This window comes from Camelus ferus, chromosome 9 (assembly GCF_009834535.1).
Source record: "Camelus ferus isolate YT-003-E chromosome 9, BCGSAC_Cfer_1.0, whole genome shotgun sequence".
NCBI classification, from domain to species: domain Eukaryota; kingdom Metazoa; phylum Chordata; class Mammalia; order Artiodactyla; family Camelidae; genus Camelus; species Camelus ferus.
The window spans coordinates 19548867-19565466 of record NC_045704.1 but is presented as its reverse complement, the minus strand read 5'-3'; the positions used below and the strand labels follow the sequence as shown (position 1 = coordinate 19565466).

The 16600-nt window shown below is 52.9% G+C and overlaps 1 protein-coding gene across 5 annotated transcripts in view; it reads left to right on the top strand.

Annotated features, from left to right (window-relative positions):
* The window catches only part of SIPA1L3 (signal induced proliferation associated 1 like 3), a 214779-nt gene that overhangs the window by 119289 nt on the left and 78890 nt on the right, over positions 1 to 16600 (top strand). For all 5 annotated transcript variants that reach the window (XR_004322355.1, XM_032486153.1, XM_032486155.1 and 2 more), the window contains exons 3-6: positions 3824 to 5633; positions 6952 to 7082; positions 14750 to 14938; positions 15809 to 15983. Coding sequence is in view for 4 of the 5 variants with exons in the window: in XM_032486153.1 (XP_032342044.1) it covers positions 4133 to 5633; positions 6952 to 7082; positions 14750 to 14938; positions 15809 to 15983 (1996 nt within the window). In the remaining variant the exon portion in view is untranslated. The remainder of the gene's footprint in view (positions 1 to 3823; positions 5634 to 6951; positions 7083 to 14749; positions 14939 to 15808; positions 15984 to 16600) is intronic.

Below are 16600 nucleotides of genomic sequence, written 5' to 3'. Positions count from 1 at the left end.
AAAGAGAAAATGCTTGATGTCATTCCACGGTACCAATCGTGGGGCTTGGTATCTGGCCTCCTTGTCACATGAGAGAATGAAAGGTCTTCATTGCCCGAGACACCACTGGATGGTATTGTTCCTTGCAGCCAGGAATGCATCCCACCTTCCCCTCCCACTGCCACTTGCTTCTTTCTCATGGTGCTGCTGCCTGGGCCCTGCTTGTTCCCATCCACCATCCCCAGCTGCCTTCCTTGCACACAGCACCGAGTATTAGTCAGGGTCCTCAAATGCCAGCAGCAGAGCCATGCTTGACAGCCTTGGATGGAAGCAGATTCATCAGTGGCTTACAGAATCAACAGGAGGCCAGAGGAGCAATTGTAGCAAGCAGGCAGGAGTCAAGAACACTGGAAGGAAGGAACCCAAGCATGCCTAGCAAGTCACACTGCAGGAAAAGACAGGTCGACATCCCCAACCACTGCAGGACACCCTCCAGTCTTTCATGCTCTCAGCTGAGGTCCCCTGCTGTGCTTCTGTAACTGGGGCGAGTAGGGAGAACTCCTGCCAAAGATACACGAAGGAATGGTGATAACAGCACTGACCGTGAGGGAGATGGTATTATCCCCATTTTACAGATTGAAATTGAGTCACAGTTTCAGAAACCAGTCCGTGGCACACCAGTGTCTGAACCCAGGCAGGCTGGCTCTCCTAACAGGGGTTCCCCATCAGGAAGATCAGAGCTCTACAGAGACAGCTGGAAAGGGACCAGTGTGTGCCAGTCCCTGAATCCCAGAGAGGCTGTGGGTGTCACACCCTCAGTCTGTGAGCATCACGGGTAGACTTGGCTGCACCTGCTCAGGGAAGGGATTTGTGCAAAGAGACCGGGGCCTCCCGAACATCTGTGTGTTTTCACAGAAGGCAGCAAAACGAATTGGGGGTTTCTGACTGAGCTAGAAACAAAATGCCATCAGCGAAGTCCATCTGTCCAAGGTGTTTGCATAAGTCAGGGTCACGTCAGGGCCAGCACTTTTCCCAACCAGCCCAAACGTGGCCTGAAAGGTCTAATCCTCCGAACTCTGCCAGGCTGACCCAAGGATACAGCTGGGCTGTCAAGCGCCCTCAGCCAGCCTGGATACCCCAGCCTGGCCTCAGATCCAGGGCCCCTCAGGCCCTCATCTCTGGTGAAGCTGAAGCTGTACGCTGGTCACCAAAGGTCGCAGACCAGCAGCCCTGGCCGCAGTCTGGCCCACATCCTTTGTTGACCCTCACTGTGGTGTTTGTTGGTAATGTTGTTAAGAGGTATTTATCTGTTGACTAGAAATACGGGCAAGTAACGCAAACAGGAGCCAGTGGTATGCAATACCAGATAAAGCTCCCTCCTCTTCAGAAACATACATTCTGGGAATATACAGTAGCTCACATTCTTATTGGGTGGGAAGCCAGGAAAAAAATCAGAGAAATAAGTGAGTTTATACATAAGTACCAAGGGGGAAAAATGAAGCAGGGGAGGGGGGCTGGGAGTGGAGGGGAAAGACACCCAGTTTCTCTCCCCAGAGGCAACCGCTCTGAGCAGTTTCTTGAAAATCCTCTTAGAAATCATCTCTGCGTGTTAGTTTGCTGTTGTTTTAGCTGTTTTGTTTCTCAAATTGGGAGATGTTGCATATAACTCTGGATTTCTGGTTCCTCTTGAAAGATCCCATCACTAGGCGTCCCCATTCCTGCAGGGCTCGGTTGCAGGAGCTGAGGCCCAGTGCGCTTTTCAGAAGCAGCCTCACCTGGCCCCAGGCCTGTCTCCCTTAACCACCCCAGCCCTGGGGACTTGTAACTTTCTGCCCCTTCTCCACCCCTTCCCCGCAGTGTCTTCAGGAATATTTCTGTGCTCCTGTGCTGATGGGGAACCAGGAAGAGGGTGTGCTATTGCTCCCCACCCCCACTTCTCCCCTCACCTGGTTCTCATTTTCTCTGAGGCTGTAGGCCCCCCTCTCTGTTTGGCTCCATGAATCTTCTTCATGCTTCACCTCGGTCCCTCTCTGCCAGCTAACTTCATACCTGTGGGCACGAGATATGAAATGTGCATACACGTACACACACACTCACACACAGGACGTGTCCACTCCTCACTCAGAAAGCACCAACAGTCACTGACCACAATGACCATGTCCAGCTCCACCATCCAAGGGGAAGAAAAGTTGTTGGTCATCTTGAGTCAGACGCCCAGCCCAGCCTAGCCTAGCCCAGCCCAGCACTCCACTGCCCTGAACAGAATCTGCTCTGTTGGCAGGAGAAAGGGGCACAGCTGGTGGGACAGGTTCTGCCACAGGCCATGATCCACTTTCCTCTTCCTTCCCCGCCAAGGGTTTCATCTTCCAGAAGCTCAAGGTAGAGACAAAGGGAAAGGACCTTGCAGAGTACGTTGCTGGGCAGAATGACCTCCCCTCCCCAGAGGTCTGCACGTCAGGATTGCTTACACATCAGGTTAGGAATGGGCTGTCTGTTCACTCATTCGTACACTAAATAGTGAGCAAGTATCCTGGACACTATTCCTGGGGCTGGGGGCTACATCATTGAACAACACAGACCCCCCTGCCATTCTGGAATATTGTTTAGTGATGGAGATAGTAAATAGATGATGAAGAAACTAATTTCAGTTAGTGGTTAACTGCTAAGGAAAAAGAAGAAAGCAGAGTGTGTGTCAGAGAAAGGCTTTGAGGAGATAGGACTTAGAGTGGTTCGGGAAGGTTTCCCTGAAGAGTGGGCATCAGGCGAGGGAACCAGCCTGGTGAAGAACCGAGGAGGGACACCCACATATCCCAGATGGGGCTTCATATGTCAGACGAACAGAGAAGAAGGCCAGTGTGATAGGATCTTAGTCCGGGCTGGGGAGAGGCATCAGGGAGACTGGCCAGTCCTGTGCGGCTCGTAGGCCAGCAGAGGGAATTAAGATTTTATTCTACTGCAATAAGAAGCCACTGGGGACATCTCAGCAAAGTAGTGACAGGAGCTGATCTCTCAGCCCTCATAGTATCTATTAATCACGTAGATTTCTGGAGACATTCCCTCCCCCAAGTCCACCAGTGCTCATGGTGATTCCTCCAATGTTTTTGCTTCCTTTCTGGCAGGGTGGCTGGTCAGGTAGACAACAGTGCAGCCTCTGCGTACAGCCACCAGTAGACAGGACTCATAGGGGCAGAGGAACATGTTCATTGACACCACAGGGAAAAGTCAGCCAGGTCCTCAAAAGTGGGAAGCTCCACAGGACAAGTGACCCTTTCCTTCCACAAGTAAATAGCGTCAAAATGGGAGGAGGAGGGGCTGTAGAGTAGAGAAGACTTAAGCAGAATACAGGTCTTAACTTGGATCCTGATTTGAACAAAACAACTCTTAAAAAGACACCTTTGAGACAACAGGGGGGAAATGTATTCAGACGAGGTAACACATGACATTAAAGAATTCTTATTTAACTATGTGGGTATGAGAAAAGTATTGTGGGTTTGTTTTTGTTTTTTTTTTTTTTTGAAGGCCTTATCTGCTCAAGATACAGGCTAAAGTATTTATAGGTGAAATGGCCTGATGTCTGGGATTTATTCTAAAATATTCTGTCAGAAACAAAGCAGAGGAGTGGGGAGACAGATGAAACAAGAATGGCAAATAGTCGGTGGTGTTGAAACTGATGGGTTTTGGGTATGTTTGAAAATTTCTGCTTTTGGGTATGTTTGCAAATTTCCATAATAAAAAGGTTTGTTTTTTTTTCAATGAGTAAAACTGTCCAAAAAAATACCCAAAAAAGGTCATTCTCTGGGAGCAGTAACGTCACATCTCACCTTTGCCTTTTCTCCCTTTTCAGCATGGCGGGGAAGGCACCCCTGCAGCCTGCTGGCCTTGGCGCACATCTGCTGCTTGCTCTGTCCTGCTGAGCCACTCAGTCTGGAGCCCGCGGGACAGCGCCTGCCTCGCGAGGTTGTCCTGGCTCAGTTTTCCACAGCGATGGTGGAGAACTGGACTTCACAGTCTCACAACCTTCCCGTCAGGCTTCAGGGACCAGCATCCTTCATCCTGGGACTGGTGGCCCTGAACAATGGCTGAGGGACAGGGGACCCCATAAAGTTAGTCTTCGGCTTAACAGGGGCCAGTAGCACTCCAGCACCCGTGGACTATGACCACCTATCGGCCCATTCCCAGCGATGGTGTGGACCTGGCAGCCAGCTGTGGGGCCAGGGCCGCCGATGTCCTCCCTGGGCCGCACACAGGGGACTTCACTCCCATGGGATTCTGGGTCCAGAACGGCAGCATGCCCCAACCTGTGGGCGAGAGCCCCGCCAATGCCACAACCCGCCCCAGTCCCACCACCCCCGCGGTGCCCAAGATGGGTGTGCGCGCAAGAGTGGCCGACTGGCCGCCCAAGCGGGAGGCCCTGAGAGAGCAGAGCAACCCCAGCCCCTCACAGGACACAGACGGCCCAAAAGCCACAAAAGTGGCCCATTCAGTGAGGAACATTCAGAACGGACAGCCCCCCACCGGCACACCCACTTCCTCAGGGTCCAAAGCCTTCCACCGACTCTCCAGGAGGAGGTCGAAAGATGTGGAATTCCAAGACGGGTGGCCCCGGTCCCCCGGAAGGGCTTTCCTCCCGCTGCGGCACCGCAGCAGCAGCGAGATCACCCTCAGCGAGTGCGATATGGAGGACGCAGCAGAGCCCCGCGGGGCCCGGCACACCGGGGCACTGCCCCTGTTCCGCGAGTACGGGAGCACGTCCTCCATCGACGTGCAGGGCGTGCCCGAGCAGAGCTTCTTCGACATCCTCAATGAGTTCCGCAACGAGCAGCCCGAGGCCCGGGGCGCCCAAAACCTCTCCGAGCTCCTGCGGCCTGATCCTGGCCCACACCTCGCTGGGGGCGGCAGCGGAGCCAAGGGGGACGCCCGCAACGGGCAGCCCGCAAAGGACGGCCTTCTGCCACTGCAGCCGGTGAAGGAGAAGGAGAAGGCCCGGAAGAAGCCGGTGCGGGGCCTGGGCGGCGGGGACACGGTGGACTCGTCCATCTTCCGGAAGCTGCGGAGCAGCAAAGCGGAGGGCGAAGCGGCTCGGTGCCCAGGGGAGGCTGAGGACGGCCGGAGCCCCCCGGAGGCCAGCAGGCCGTGGGTCTGCCAGAAGAGCTTCGCCCACTTCGACGTGCAGAGCATGCTGTTCGACCTCAATGAGGCGGCCGCCAACCGGGCGTCCACGGCCCAGCGGCGGAACACGACCACAGGGGCCTCGGCCGCCTCTGCCATGGCCTCCCTCACGGCGTCGCGGGCGCACGGCCTCGGCGGCCTGGACCCCGCCTTCACCAGCACGGAGGACTTGAACTGCAAGGAGAACCTGGAGCAGGACCTCGGCGACGACAACAGCAACGACCTGCTGCTCAGCTGCCCGCACTTCCGCAACGAGATCGGCGGCGAGTGCGAGCGCAACGTGAGCTTCTCCCGGGCGGCCACGGGCTCCCCGGGAGAGGGCCGCCCGCCGGAGCCAGCCCTGAGCGCCTACCGCACCAACGCCAGCATCTCGGTGCTGGAGGTGCCCAAGGAGCAGCAGAGAACGCAGAGTCGCCCGCGGCAGTACAGCATCGAGCACGTGGACCTGGGCGCCCGCTACTACCAGGATTACTTCGTGGGCAAAGGTGATGTGGGGCGCGGGCGGGCCCCAGCGTGTCTCTGAGACTCACTGCTCATTCATTCCCTCTGTGCCAGGCCCTGCCCCGGCAGCAAGTACCGGGTACGCAGTGGTGGAAAACAAAACAAAACAAAACAAACAGCCCCTGCACCTGTTTCAGGAATGAACTGGTATCTGTTCCCTGACAAGCTGGGGAGATTGTTTACCCCACTGCAGGTGCTGTTCTGATTGGGGCCAGTAATTAACACACATTATTTGAGTCTTAGATAAGCCTTTGAGTCCCAACAGCATCTCCTGAGAATAGGAAGCATCATTTAACTATTCAGAGCACTGGGATGGGAAGGAATTTCTGGCAGTGGGTAGATGGTGACTTCAGGAACTGAAGTCGAGACAGACTGCTGGTGGGCATCCACCACAAGCAGGAGATAACTTGGGTTATCCATCAGGAAGAACTGTTTGCCTGGAACGATTATAAGACAGCAGTATTTATTTTTTTTTTTGAAGGAGAGACAGCTGTCATTTTGGGGAGAGAAGAGACTTCCTCTGTGACTTGTTAAAGACTCTGTCACCAAAGGGAAAAAACAGTGTTTAAGTTTCCTATGGCTCTAGAAACATGGTTAGACAAGGGTGATGCTTAGGGACTTGAGTTATGGTCCTTTTCTGTGACAAACATCATGCCCTGGGGGTAGTAATAGCCATGTCCTTACTGTGTGCCCGGCTCTGTGCTAAGTGCTCCATGCGTATTAACCTATTTAATCCTCACAACAGGGCTGAGAGCTGGGTCCCTCCTTCCTGATCCCATTGTACTGATGAGAATGTTACCAAGTGACTTGGGCCATACACCTAATGAGTCGAGAGTCTGGACTTCAGCCAGGCAGGAGGCTCTCTAGACTAGAATCTAGCCACTTCACAGGCTAATTGGCAACTAAGCTGATGAACACCTGCAAATGTGGGATAACCACAATAAGGCTACTTTTATTACATGGTATGCGCTGCATTAAGCGTTTTTTATTTTTCCCTTCATTTCACCCTCACATCAGCTCTGTGAATTGTGGGTTGCATGAGGGCTTCCCATGTCCCAGATGAGAGCACTGAGACTCAGGAAACTTCGTCTGTGACTGGCAGAGGTGGTGTAGTGAGGTGGGCTTTACCTCTTCTGACCTCTCCACTGAGTGTGGCCATGACCAGGCATGAGGTTTGTGTGACCAGGACCCCACGAGTTGCACCAGAGCCTTCCCCAGCTGTCCCCTCAGCAGGCCAGCCATGGGACATCACCCCTCCTTCCTGGAGAGCTGACTCTGAACTTCCCTGCTCTTCCCTCTCAGAGCATGCCAATTACTTTGGTGTGGACGAGAAGCTGGGGCCCGTGGCCGTGAGCATCAAGCGGGAGAAGCTGGAGGACCACAAGGACCATGGGCCTCAGTACCAGTACAGGATCATCTTTCGGACCCGTGAGGTAGGTCCCCATCACTTCCATTATTATTATGTAAATAAGAGCCACTTGCATCTGTAAGCCCTTATACTTGCCAGGTTCTGTGGACAAGTGCTTCCCCTGCTTCAACTCTTATAAGCCTTCCAACAACCTCAAGAGAGCAATCCTGTGAGTCCCCCCATTTTGCAGAAGAGAATACTAAGACTCAAAGACATCAGTGAGTAAGTGGCCAGGCCAGGATTGGAATCCAGTGTGCCTGACTGCAGAGCCCAAGAGTCTTTCATTTGCAAAAGATTAAGTAGGGTTAGCATAAGAAATAAAGGGAGAGATGTAGGGGCTTCTTTCAGGATCCTGAGGGGTCCTGCAGAACAGTAAGGAGAATTAAGGCAACAAGTCTCGGGCAGGGCAGGAATTGGGGAATCTCAGCAGCAGGCACTGCTGTTGATATTGATCAGCTCAGAACACTCCCTGCACTAATTCTTTCCTTCTGACTTGGGGAGACGTCTTCCCCTGGAATGAATGTCAGTGTGGCTAGGGAACAAGGCCTGTTGGGGGCACCCTGCTCGAAAATGACTCTAACTTGTAAGTGGCGGAAATCTACTTCTGTCTGGTTTAAGCGAGAAATAGAATTCCTTGGTTCATGTAACTGCAAATCCAGGGGTAGGGATAGCTTCAGGCATAGCTGGACCCAGGCACTGAAATGACGTCACCAGAACTCTGCCTCCTTATCGCTCTTGATCAGCTGGCTCTGCTGCTTTTTTTTGCATTGTTAATGTCACACTATTCTGCCACCAATATGCTCTCTCTGTGTCATGGGAAAATAGAGACTGGCTGCTCAGATCTTCTCCGTCTTTATACTTTCTCCACTAGACTCTTACCTCCTCAATCTCTGGGAAGGACTCTGATTGGCTCTGCTTGGATCACAAGCCCACACCCTGGGCTAGTCATCAGGGATGACAGAGGAAACTGGCTAGATCTAGGTCATGTGCTCTACCCTGGGTCCGGCAGCTGGGCAGGGCACTGTGATTGACAGTTCTGTCAGAGCCACCTGGAGGTGGTGGTGAGGCAGTTCCTAGCAAAAGGAGGGGAGCTCAGCCAGCAGCAATGATGGAGACTTCCAAAGACCCAAAAGGAAGACCCTTCCAGAAAGGGGCAGTCATCAGCTGGACAGGCCCCCAAGATACATCTCCCTCAGCCCTGCGTTGCCCCATCCCCCTTGGGCCTGGCCTTTGCGCAGACACAGGAACCCAGCAGGGCAGGCAGCTGTTGCCAGGGATTTTGGATATGGGGCCAGCCAAGCCTGGACCTCATCCAGACCGGCAGATGCTGCACCAAGGGCCGCAGCCCCATCCCCTCATGCAGGCCTTCCCGCTGAGAGGGAGCGGGATGACACAGAGGCTCTGTGGCTGCCTCAGGGAGGCAGCCCCCGAAACTTGGTGCCCCAGACCACAGGTGGTCACTGGCCCCTTGTCTCCCCAGCGCCCTCCTCCCTCTCCTCGCCGCTCTGGCCAGATGAGCACCAGGGCAGGCTGTGAGGTGACAGCTGCCAGGTGAAATGACAATGGCAGTCATATACTAACAAGTGATGTTGCAGCTGGTTTGCTTAATGCTGTGTGTCAGGCGTTTCCTGTGCCTGTTCTGTATATTCGCTCACTTAAATGTCGTGACAGTTCTACGATGATGGCACTGCTCTCCTCATTCACAGATGATGAAGCAGGCACAGAGAGGGTAAAGGACCTGCCTAGAGCACCCCGAGTAAGTGCAAGGTGTTGGCCTCCACTCCAGCCACTGCCTGGCCGCCTCTGGGGTTCCACTGACTCAGCTCGGACTGTCCATCAGACCCATTCATGAGTTACGAACTCAACTTAGTGCCAGTGTTTTATGTTACTGGGTTTTTCCTTTTTTTAACGGAAACAGAATATTTAGAATGAATTTTTCTTTTAATACCAGACTACGTTGTACATACTGAGCATTGTGAGACTGGTGTGGAGATGCTGGGTCAGGGGGTAACATTTTTGCTGTGATTCCTATTCAGTAGGTTTGAGACTGACTTGGTGCCATTCCTGGCTTGTGACTGCTTCCGTCCACTTCGCACCCCCAGCACCCACAAAACTAGCTCTGACCCACCCCAGGCTGGGCATGGGGCCTTCGCAGCCCAAGGGCACAGTTCTGGCATTCATCCACGCCACAGAGATTCACTCAGCACCACCACCGGCCAGCCCTGTGCTGGGCACTGAGAGAACAGTAGTGAATAAGGCAGGAAAGATGCTCCTGGAACTGCATTCTCATGGGGGAGGCAGACAGTACGCAGATACCTTAGTAAATTGTACAACACGGTACATGATGGCCAAGTGGAAAGTAAAGCAAAGAAGAGAGGTAAGTGTGGGGGTGGTAAGATTTTCAGACAGGATGGTCAAGGGAGGTGTCACTGAGAAGAGAACATTGGAGTAAAAGACCTGAAGGAGATGAGAGAAGGAGCCATGTGAACATCTGGAAGGATGTCCCAGGGTGTGGGAATAGCCAGCGCAAAGGTCCCGAGGCAGGACCATGCCTGGCACAGCCACTCAACAGCTATGAAACCTTGGGCATGTGGCTTCCCTCAGAGGCTCAGTTTTCCCCACGGGAATCCCAGTCTCCCAGGACCGTGGTGTGGCCGTGGGGAGGTTGCCCATAAAAAGTAAGCCTTGCTGGGCCTGGCGCTTGGGGCCAGCCCAGTGAGGTTAGCCTTTGAGAGGGGTCTCAGTCTACTCTCCCCTTGTCACACTCCAGTCAGCCCTGTGAATTGTGGCCCACTGTGAGGTTCACAGCCACAAGCAGGTCTTTCTCTACCCTCACACACATGCAGGCCACACACATACTCAGTCCTGGGCCCAACCCCTTGCAGTGCTGCCTGTGGGGCACTCAGGCCTGAGGCCTCATCATCTGGCTGGAGGGAGGGCCTTCCTAAGGCCCTTCCTGCCGTGGAGGCAGAGCAGAGGTCCCATGGCTCACAAGCAGTAATGACAGTAGTAAGAAGAGCTGACACTTCTAGCACGCATTCGTGCCAGGCCCTGTTCTAAGTTTTACATGCACGGACCCTTTGAATCCTCTCAATTGTCCCATGATGTGGGTCCCATTATCATCCCCATTCTACAGATGAGGACTTTGAGGCCTAGGGAGATCATCACTTGTCAGGGTCCTACAGGGGCAGGGCCAGGATGTGGACCCGGACTTCCTGGGTCCCCAGCCCATGCTCTTAAGCACTCACCTGTTGGGTTGAGTTGGAATTCTGGCTCTGGGAACAGACAGCCTGGGGTTCGGTCTGGCTCTGCTGCTCAATAGCCATATGACATTTGGCAAGTGGCTTTACCACTAGGCACCTCAGTTTCTTTGTAAAATAGGCTTGTGCTGTTTGTCCCCTATCTACTGGGAAAGTGGGAAGGTTCTCCCGAACTGGCACACATGAGGTGATAAGTGCAGGGTAGTGAGTGCTCGGAGTGGCAGATACTGTGATGACACTGATGTTGTGGCCGTCACTCTCTCCTGAGAGGTCAGAGAGCCGTGCTGGCAAGCGAGGGTTGAGTTCACGGACAGAGTTCTGTCCTTCTGGCCACATGCACATTTCTCAAGCTCCCATAAACCATAGCATGGGGGCTAGAACGAGGCCCCAGGCTGTTTTCCAAGCCAGCCGGCTGGCCCACCCCAGATGGCCGCCCCCAGCCGCCAAGCAGACAGTCATGGGCCCACATCTCCCAGCAGATGGGATGTGAGCGTTGGCAGCGCTGAGCTTCCCGCCGGGGCGGGAACAGACTTGGAGCTGGGCTTCAGCACCACATGCCTAAATGAGCCCCAGACCAGGGCTGCTCTGTCCTCAGCCCCTTGCTGAGACTGTCTCTTCTAGGACATAGGGGACGCCAACTAGCCAGGGACAGTGGGTTCCCTTTGATCCCAAACATGACTTTCTGACAGCCTTAGTTTTGTTAGGATTAGAGGTTCGAATTTTTTTTAATTGAAAAACTAAGTCACTTAAGAATTTAAACAGTATGTAAGTGTACAAAGTAGAAAAGGGAGAATCTTGTGTTAAGTGAAAAAAGCAAGTGTAATAGTGAATCTCATTTGGAACTTCATTTATGTTCAATAGGTACCTCTAATTGTGTCATATAATCTCTAAAGCATACTGTTAAGTGGGAAAAAAAGTAGCTTCTTAGTCAAGGTTAAGATTTTTTAAAATTCTTAACTACATATATGGCTGTGTATAAATACATCTGACACATGTGTGCCTGTAACAGTGGCTCACACACATTGGGCTCTCCCTGTGTACCAGGCACAGTGGTAATAGACACTACGTGGATTATTTTACCGAGTCTTTGCAACCGTTCGCAGCAGGCACTGTTACCCCCCACCATGTCATAAACGAGGATCAAGCACAGAGAAGTTAAGCAACTTGCCCAGGGTCACACAGCTAGAGATGAAATAGAGCTGGGATTCGAACCAAGACACACTGACTCCTAAGTGACCTCCCAGGAAGAGCTCTTTGGGGGGAGTGCACCCCACACCCAGCGCAGGGAAAGACAGGGGTGCATCTGAGTCAGGAGCCGGTGGAGAGCAACCTGTGTAAATGGGAACCTCCCTGCTGACATTGGCCTGGAGGCCCTTTCTCGGCTCAGTGACATGATGCGGGTCATCAAAGGTCAGAGCACACAGGGTCTTGCAGGCTGAGCAGTGAGTCTAGATTTTATTGGGAGAGAGATGGAAAGCTGTCAGCCAGTTCTGTGCAGAAGAGAGATATGATCTGACCCATGCTGCTAGGAAAAGAATGGACTGGAGTAGGGTAGGGTTGGGGTAGGCGCGGGGAGACCAGGAGAAGGCTGCTGTCCCAGTCCACGTAGGACATGACAGTGGACGGGACCAGGTGGAGGGTAGCGGTGCCCTACTTATTATCCCCAGCAGGGAAGGGAAAGCTGGGAGCTTTTCAAGTAATGGCTTTTGGTCAAGTCTTTGGTCAAGTCAAGCCAAAAAAGTGATGGTAGGCCACCTGTCCCCAGTGTGGAAGAGAATGAGGATTTCTGGTCCACGCTGTCCCTTTGCCCCAGCAGAGGGCGCTGTGGGGCAGTGTCAGCGGGATACAAAGACGCCGATCCTGTTGGTGCATTAATCAAAATCCATAATCCCACGGCCACCCAAATTGGCAGGGCAAAACAATATCCGATATCATTGCTTTTCATGATGTTTCAAGACTACCCTACTTGTGATAAAAGAGATGGGTTTGTTTATTAGTTACCAAGGCCAGAACTGGGAACACCCAACCATGAGATCATTTCATTCCTTCCACCCGTGCCTCTTGCCCAGGTCCTGTTTGGCAAGGGTGGGCTGTGTGCTTAGAGGCAGTGTCATGACGCGTTACTTTTGCCGTCTCCTGTGTTTTGACTTAGGGTGAGCATGTTTTTCCAGTTAACACTGATCCTGCTTCGTCTTTAAACCGTAGCCCCGAGTGCATTTTGGGTACTTCCAACAATCCCGTGGAGGGAGTCTTTTCCCTGGTCCTGCCCAGACACCCTGCTGTGCCATCTCCCTGTGATGCTGGAGCCACAGGGCCTTGCCCGGAGCGTGGCAGAGCCTGGTGCCTGCAGCACCTCGTGGATGAAAGAGTGAGCCAGTGGGACTGAGGACGGAAAGCAGTGGGGCTCTCAGACAGGGCTAGCAGGGCGTTAATTGGTACAGCCTGCTTGGAAAACTATTTGGCAGTTCAGTAAAACGGAAGATGAACATGCCTGGCGATTCAGCAGTTTCTCTCCTAGGTATAAACCCAGAAGGAAATGTGTTGGTGTGCTCCGAGAGGTGCTTCCATGAATGTTCCTAACAGCACTGTTCACAGTTGTCAAACACTGGAAACAGTTTCCGTGCTTATCCACAGTAGAATGGATTTGATCCATCATGGTAAAAAACGTCAGCCTCCTGCAGCAGCATGGTCGAATCTCATATCCATAGTGTTACGAGAAAGAAGCCAGATATAAAAGAACACAAAAGGCACGAAGCTCAGAAACAGGCGGAAATAAATTATGGTGTTAAAAGTCAGGACAGCATTGCCTTTGGTGGAGGTGGCAAGGGGCACAAAAGTGTTTCTGGAGGCTGGAAATAACTGTATTTCTTCAGCTGGGTGGTGATTACCTAGGTGGTCACTCTGATAATTCCTTGAACTGTCCTTATGTGTCGTGTACTTTTCTGTATGTGGATTATATTTCACAGTTTTAAAAAAATGTCAAAGAGAAAAATCATAGCTTTGGAGAAGTCAGACCTGGGTTGGAATCTTGGTTCAGCCACTTAGCTGTGGTGATCTCGCATAAGGCACATGACCTCTCGGAGCTTCAGTTTTCTTGTCTGTAAAATGGAGATAGTAAAATCTCCCCTGAGCAGACCTGTACATATAGTTTGAGAACTTACTGTCTGAAATACAGCACAGTGAACTATGTCTTCGTAAATGTGACTTTGTTATTAACATGGATCAGTCAGAAATTGCTTTGTCTGCAAAGTAACAGAAAACCTGACTAATTATAGCTAAAACAAATACGAGGTTATTTTATTTATCTAACAAGAAGTCTGGAGGTAGGCAGCTGTGAGGATTGACTTCTGTGAGATTTGTTGCTCTTGTTGTCTCTCCTTATGATCACGAGATGCTGCCACAGCTCCAAACATCTCACCCTCACACCAATGTCCTTAGAAAAAAACGGGCAGGTGGAAAGGGGCTTTCCTTTGACCAGGGAAGAAAATCTGCCCCTAGATGTCCTCCCAAGCTGGATTCCCCTCACATCTCGTTGCCTGGAATTAGTCATGTGGCTGCTGTGGGTAAACTTGGAAAGCAACATCTGGGAAAGGGGAATGAGATGGCTGTGACTGGCTTGACTAAAGGTTTCCATCCCTGGCTGCACATCAGGATCATCTGCGTAGTATTAAAAGGGCGACGAGGTGGGGAGTGGGGAGAGAAGAAGAGTGTATAATGGGGGTGTGTGTGTAAATATATACGTATACAAATATGTAAGTGTACGTATACAGACATACATGCCAGGGCCTCACCACAGACCAACCAAATCAGAATCACCAGTGGTGATTTTGTCAGAAAACCAGGTTGAAAACCAGTGCCACAAATCAAGATCCATGATGGTACCCGATGTCCGAGACAGGCCCGTATTCTACATAAGAACTTATGGTAATTAGTATACATGTAATATTATTATGATATGACAGTAAACATGTGTGTTTGAGTGCCCACCTCATGGGGCCTGTTTTATTCATTCTACCTCTTATTACCTGACAGACTCATCTCCCCACCTGCGTGTCAGCTCCAGGAGGACGGGGGTCTTTGTTTTACTCACTGCACTTAGGAGGCACTCAGTCAGTATTTGTTGAACAAAGAAGGCTGTTCCATCCCCTGTCTCGTTTAGTCCTCCCATCACTCCTTGGGGGCTGTGATAATGTCACTGTACCCATTTCACAAAAGACGAAGCTGAGGCTGGGGATAGCAAGTCACGTGGTCGAGCTCACACAACCAGGAGGCAGCAAGTTCAAGTCCTGATCCAGACCCGGTGCTTTCCAGCCCGAGAACCCCCAGCTACTGACCATCACACATGTCACTTTGAGAGCAGGACAGCCTCTTGTGTTCTGATCCCTTCCTGGGTCCTGGGAGCCTCTTCACCTTCCTTCTCTCCCTCGAACAGCTCATCACCCTGCGGGGCTCCATCCTGGAGGACGCCACACCCACGGCCACGAAGCACGGGACCGGGCGGGGCCTGCCCCTGAAGGACGCCCTGGAGTACGTCATCCCCGAGCTTAACATCCACTGCCTTCGGCTGGCTCTCAGCACGCCCAAGGTGACGGAGCAGCTGCTGAAGCTCGACGAACAAGGGGTGAGCTGGGGGCCAGGTGGGGGCAAGGGGCACTGGGCCAGCCGCCTACAGCCCCCTTCCAGCAGCTCCTTCTGTCTTGGGCACTTTTTTTTTTTCTCCAGAGAACAGAAACCCACGCAAGCTAGTTTCAGTAAAAGCAAGGATCTACTATCAAATTCTGGGGTGCCAAGAGCAGGAATGGGACTGGGTCCCAGCAGGGAGATAGTCTAGGCATGAGACAGCCCCCAGGTTCGTGTGTGTGTGAGTGTGTGTTACCTCTCCCTCTCTGCATACTGCCTCCCTCCGCTTCTCTCGCCCTCCCACAGCTCGACTTGGTGTTAGGGTTACAGCCACACGCAGACCCCAGCTAGCTGACTCTCGGTCCCGGAGCCCCTCTGACTGGCCCGTGCTTAGATCAAATGACTGTCCGTGGTCTAATCACCAATGACCACAGGAATCAGGGATACACAAAATAAACACTTACCAGGGGCCCATCCTGTAAAAGACAACATGGACTATACAGAGCCCTCCAGAATTTCCTCTTGCGGGACCTTAGCCAGTTCCAGTCCACCTCTTGCAGGAAGCTGGCCAAGGTGACAGTCTCTTTCACTCGAGAGAGTGGATGGCCGGCCGCCCTCCGCTTTGTGTGGAAAGCGCGAGAACAGTGGCATGGGTACTTTGTGGTACCTCTGGAATGGCAGGGAGGGAGAGGGACAGTTGGGACAGACGGACAGTTGCCCCTACACCTGTTTCCTCCCTCTGGCTGTGGTACTGAATTCCTGAGGGACCCCAGCAGCTCCCCGGGCCCTGCGCCCGAGAAAGCCCCCTTTGTTCCATTCCCTCCGCCGTCTCTGCCTGGCCTGCTCCACAAAGCCGCTCTCGCCCCTGCAGCTCTGCCGGAAACACAAAGTGGGCATCCTGTACTGCAAGGCCGGCCAGAGCTCGGAGGAGGAGATGTACAACAACGAGGAGGCTGGCCCGGCCTTCGAGGAGTTCCTCTCCCTGATTGGGGAGAAGGTCTGCCTGAAGGGCTTCACCAAGTACGCAGCGCAGCTGGATGTCAAGAGTAAGTGGCCTCGCGGTGCAGCCGGTCAGGTCACGGGAGCCCCAACTGCGCTCTCATCTTGTGGGCAGAGGTCAAGAGGCCTGGTCACACCCGGGCCAGGACATGGGACAGCGGGAGCTTGAGGACTCCGCTGGTGGGAGTACAGGGAGTGTAGCCACTTTGGAGAACGGAGCAGCATATGCTAGTAAAGCTGGAGATTCACCCACTCTGGGTCTCAGCACCCGCCCTCCCAGACATATCCTCCGAGGTCACCTGCCCGTGCTCACCGGGAAACGTCCTGAGTGTCCGGCATGGGGCCCAGCACGTGGGCAGAGCCATGGCAGGTCCCACGGCACAGTGCCCTGTGGCGGGCAGCCTGGAGGAGCGCCACGGGCTGGATGCTGAGCATGGACAGTGGGTCTCCAAGGAGCGGGTGCTGAATGAATCACGCCTTTCACACAGCAATTATTTTAAAAGCACACTCAACAATATATTGTATGGAGATTTGTTCTCATACAGTGAAACTAAAGGAAAACCAGGCAGTGACAGACACAGTGTTCAGGGTAGCGGTTACCTCTCCAGGGAGAAGGCAGATGTAACTAGAAAATGATACTCAGGTTACAGTATTGGTGGCGGGC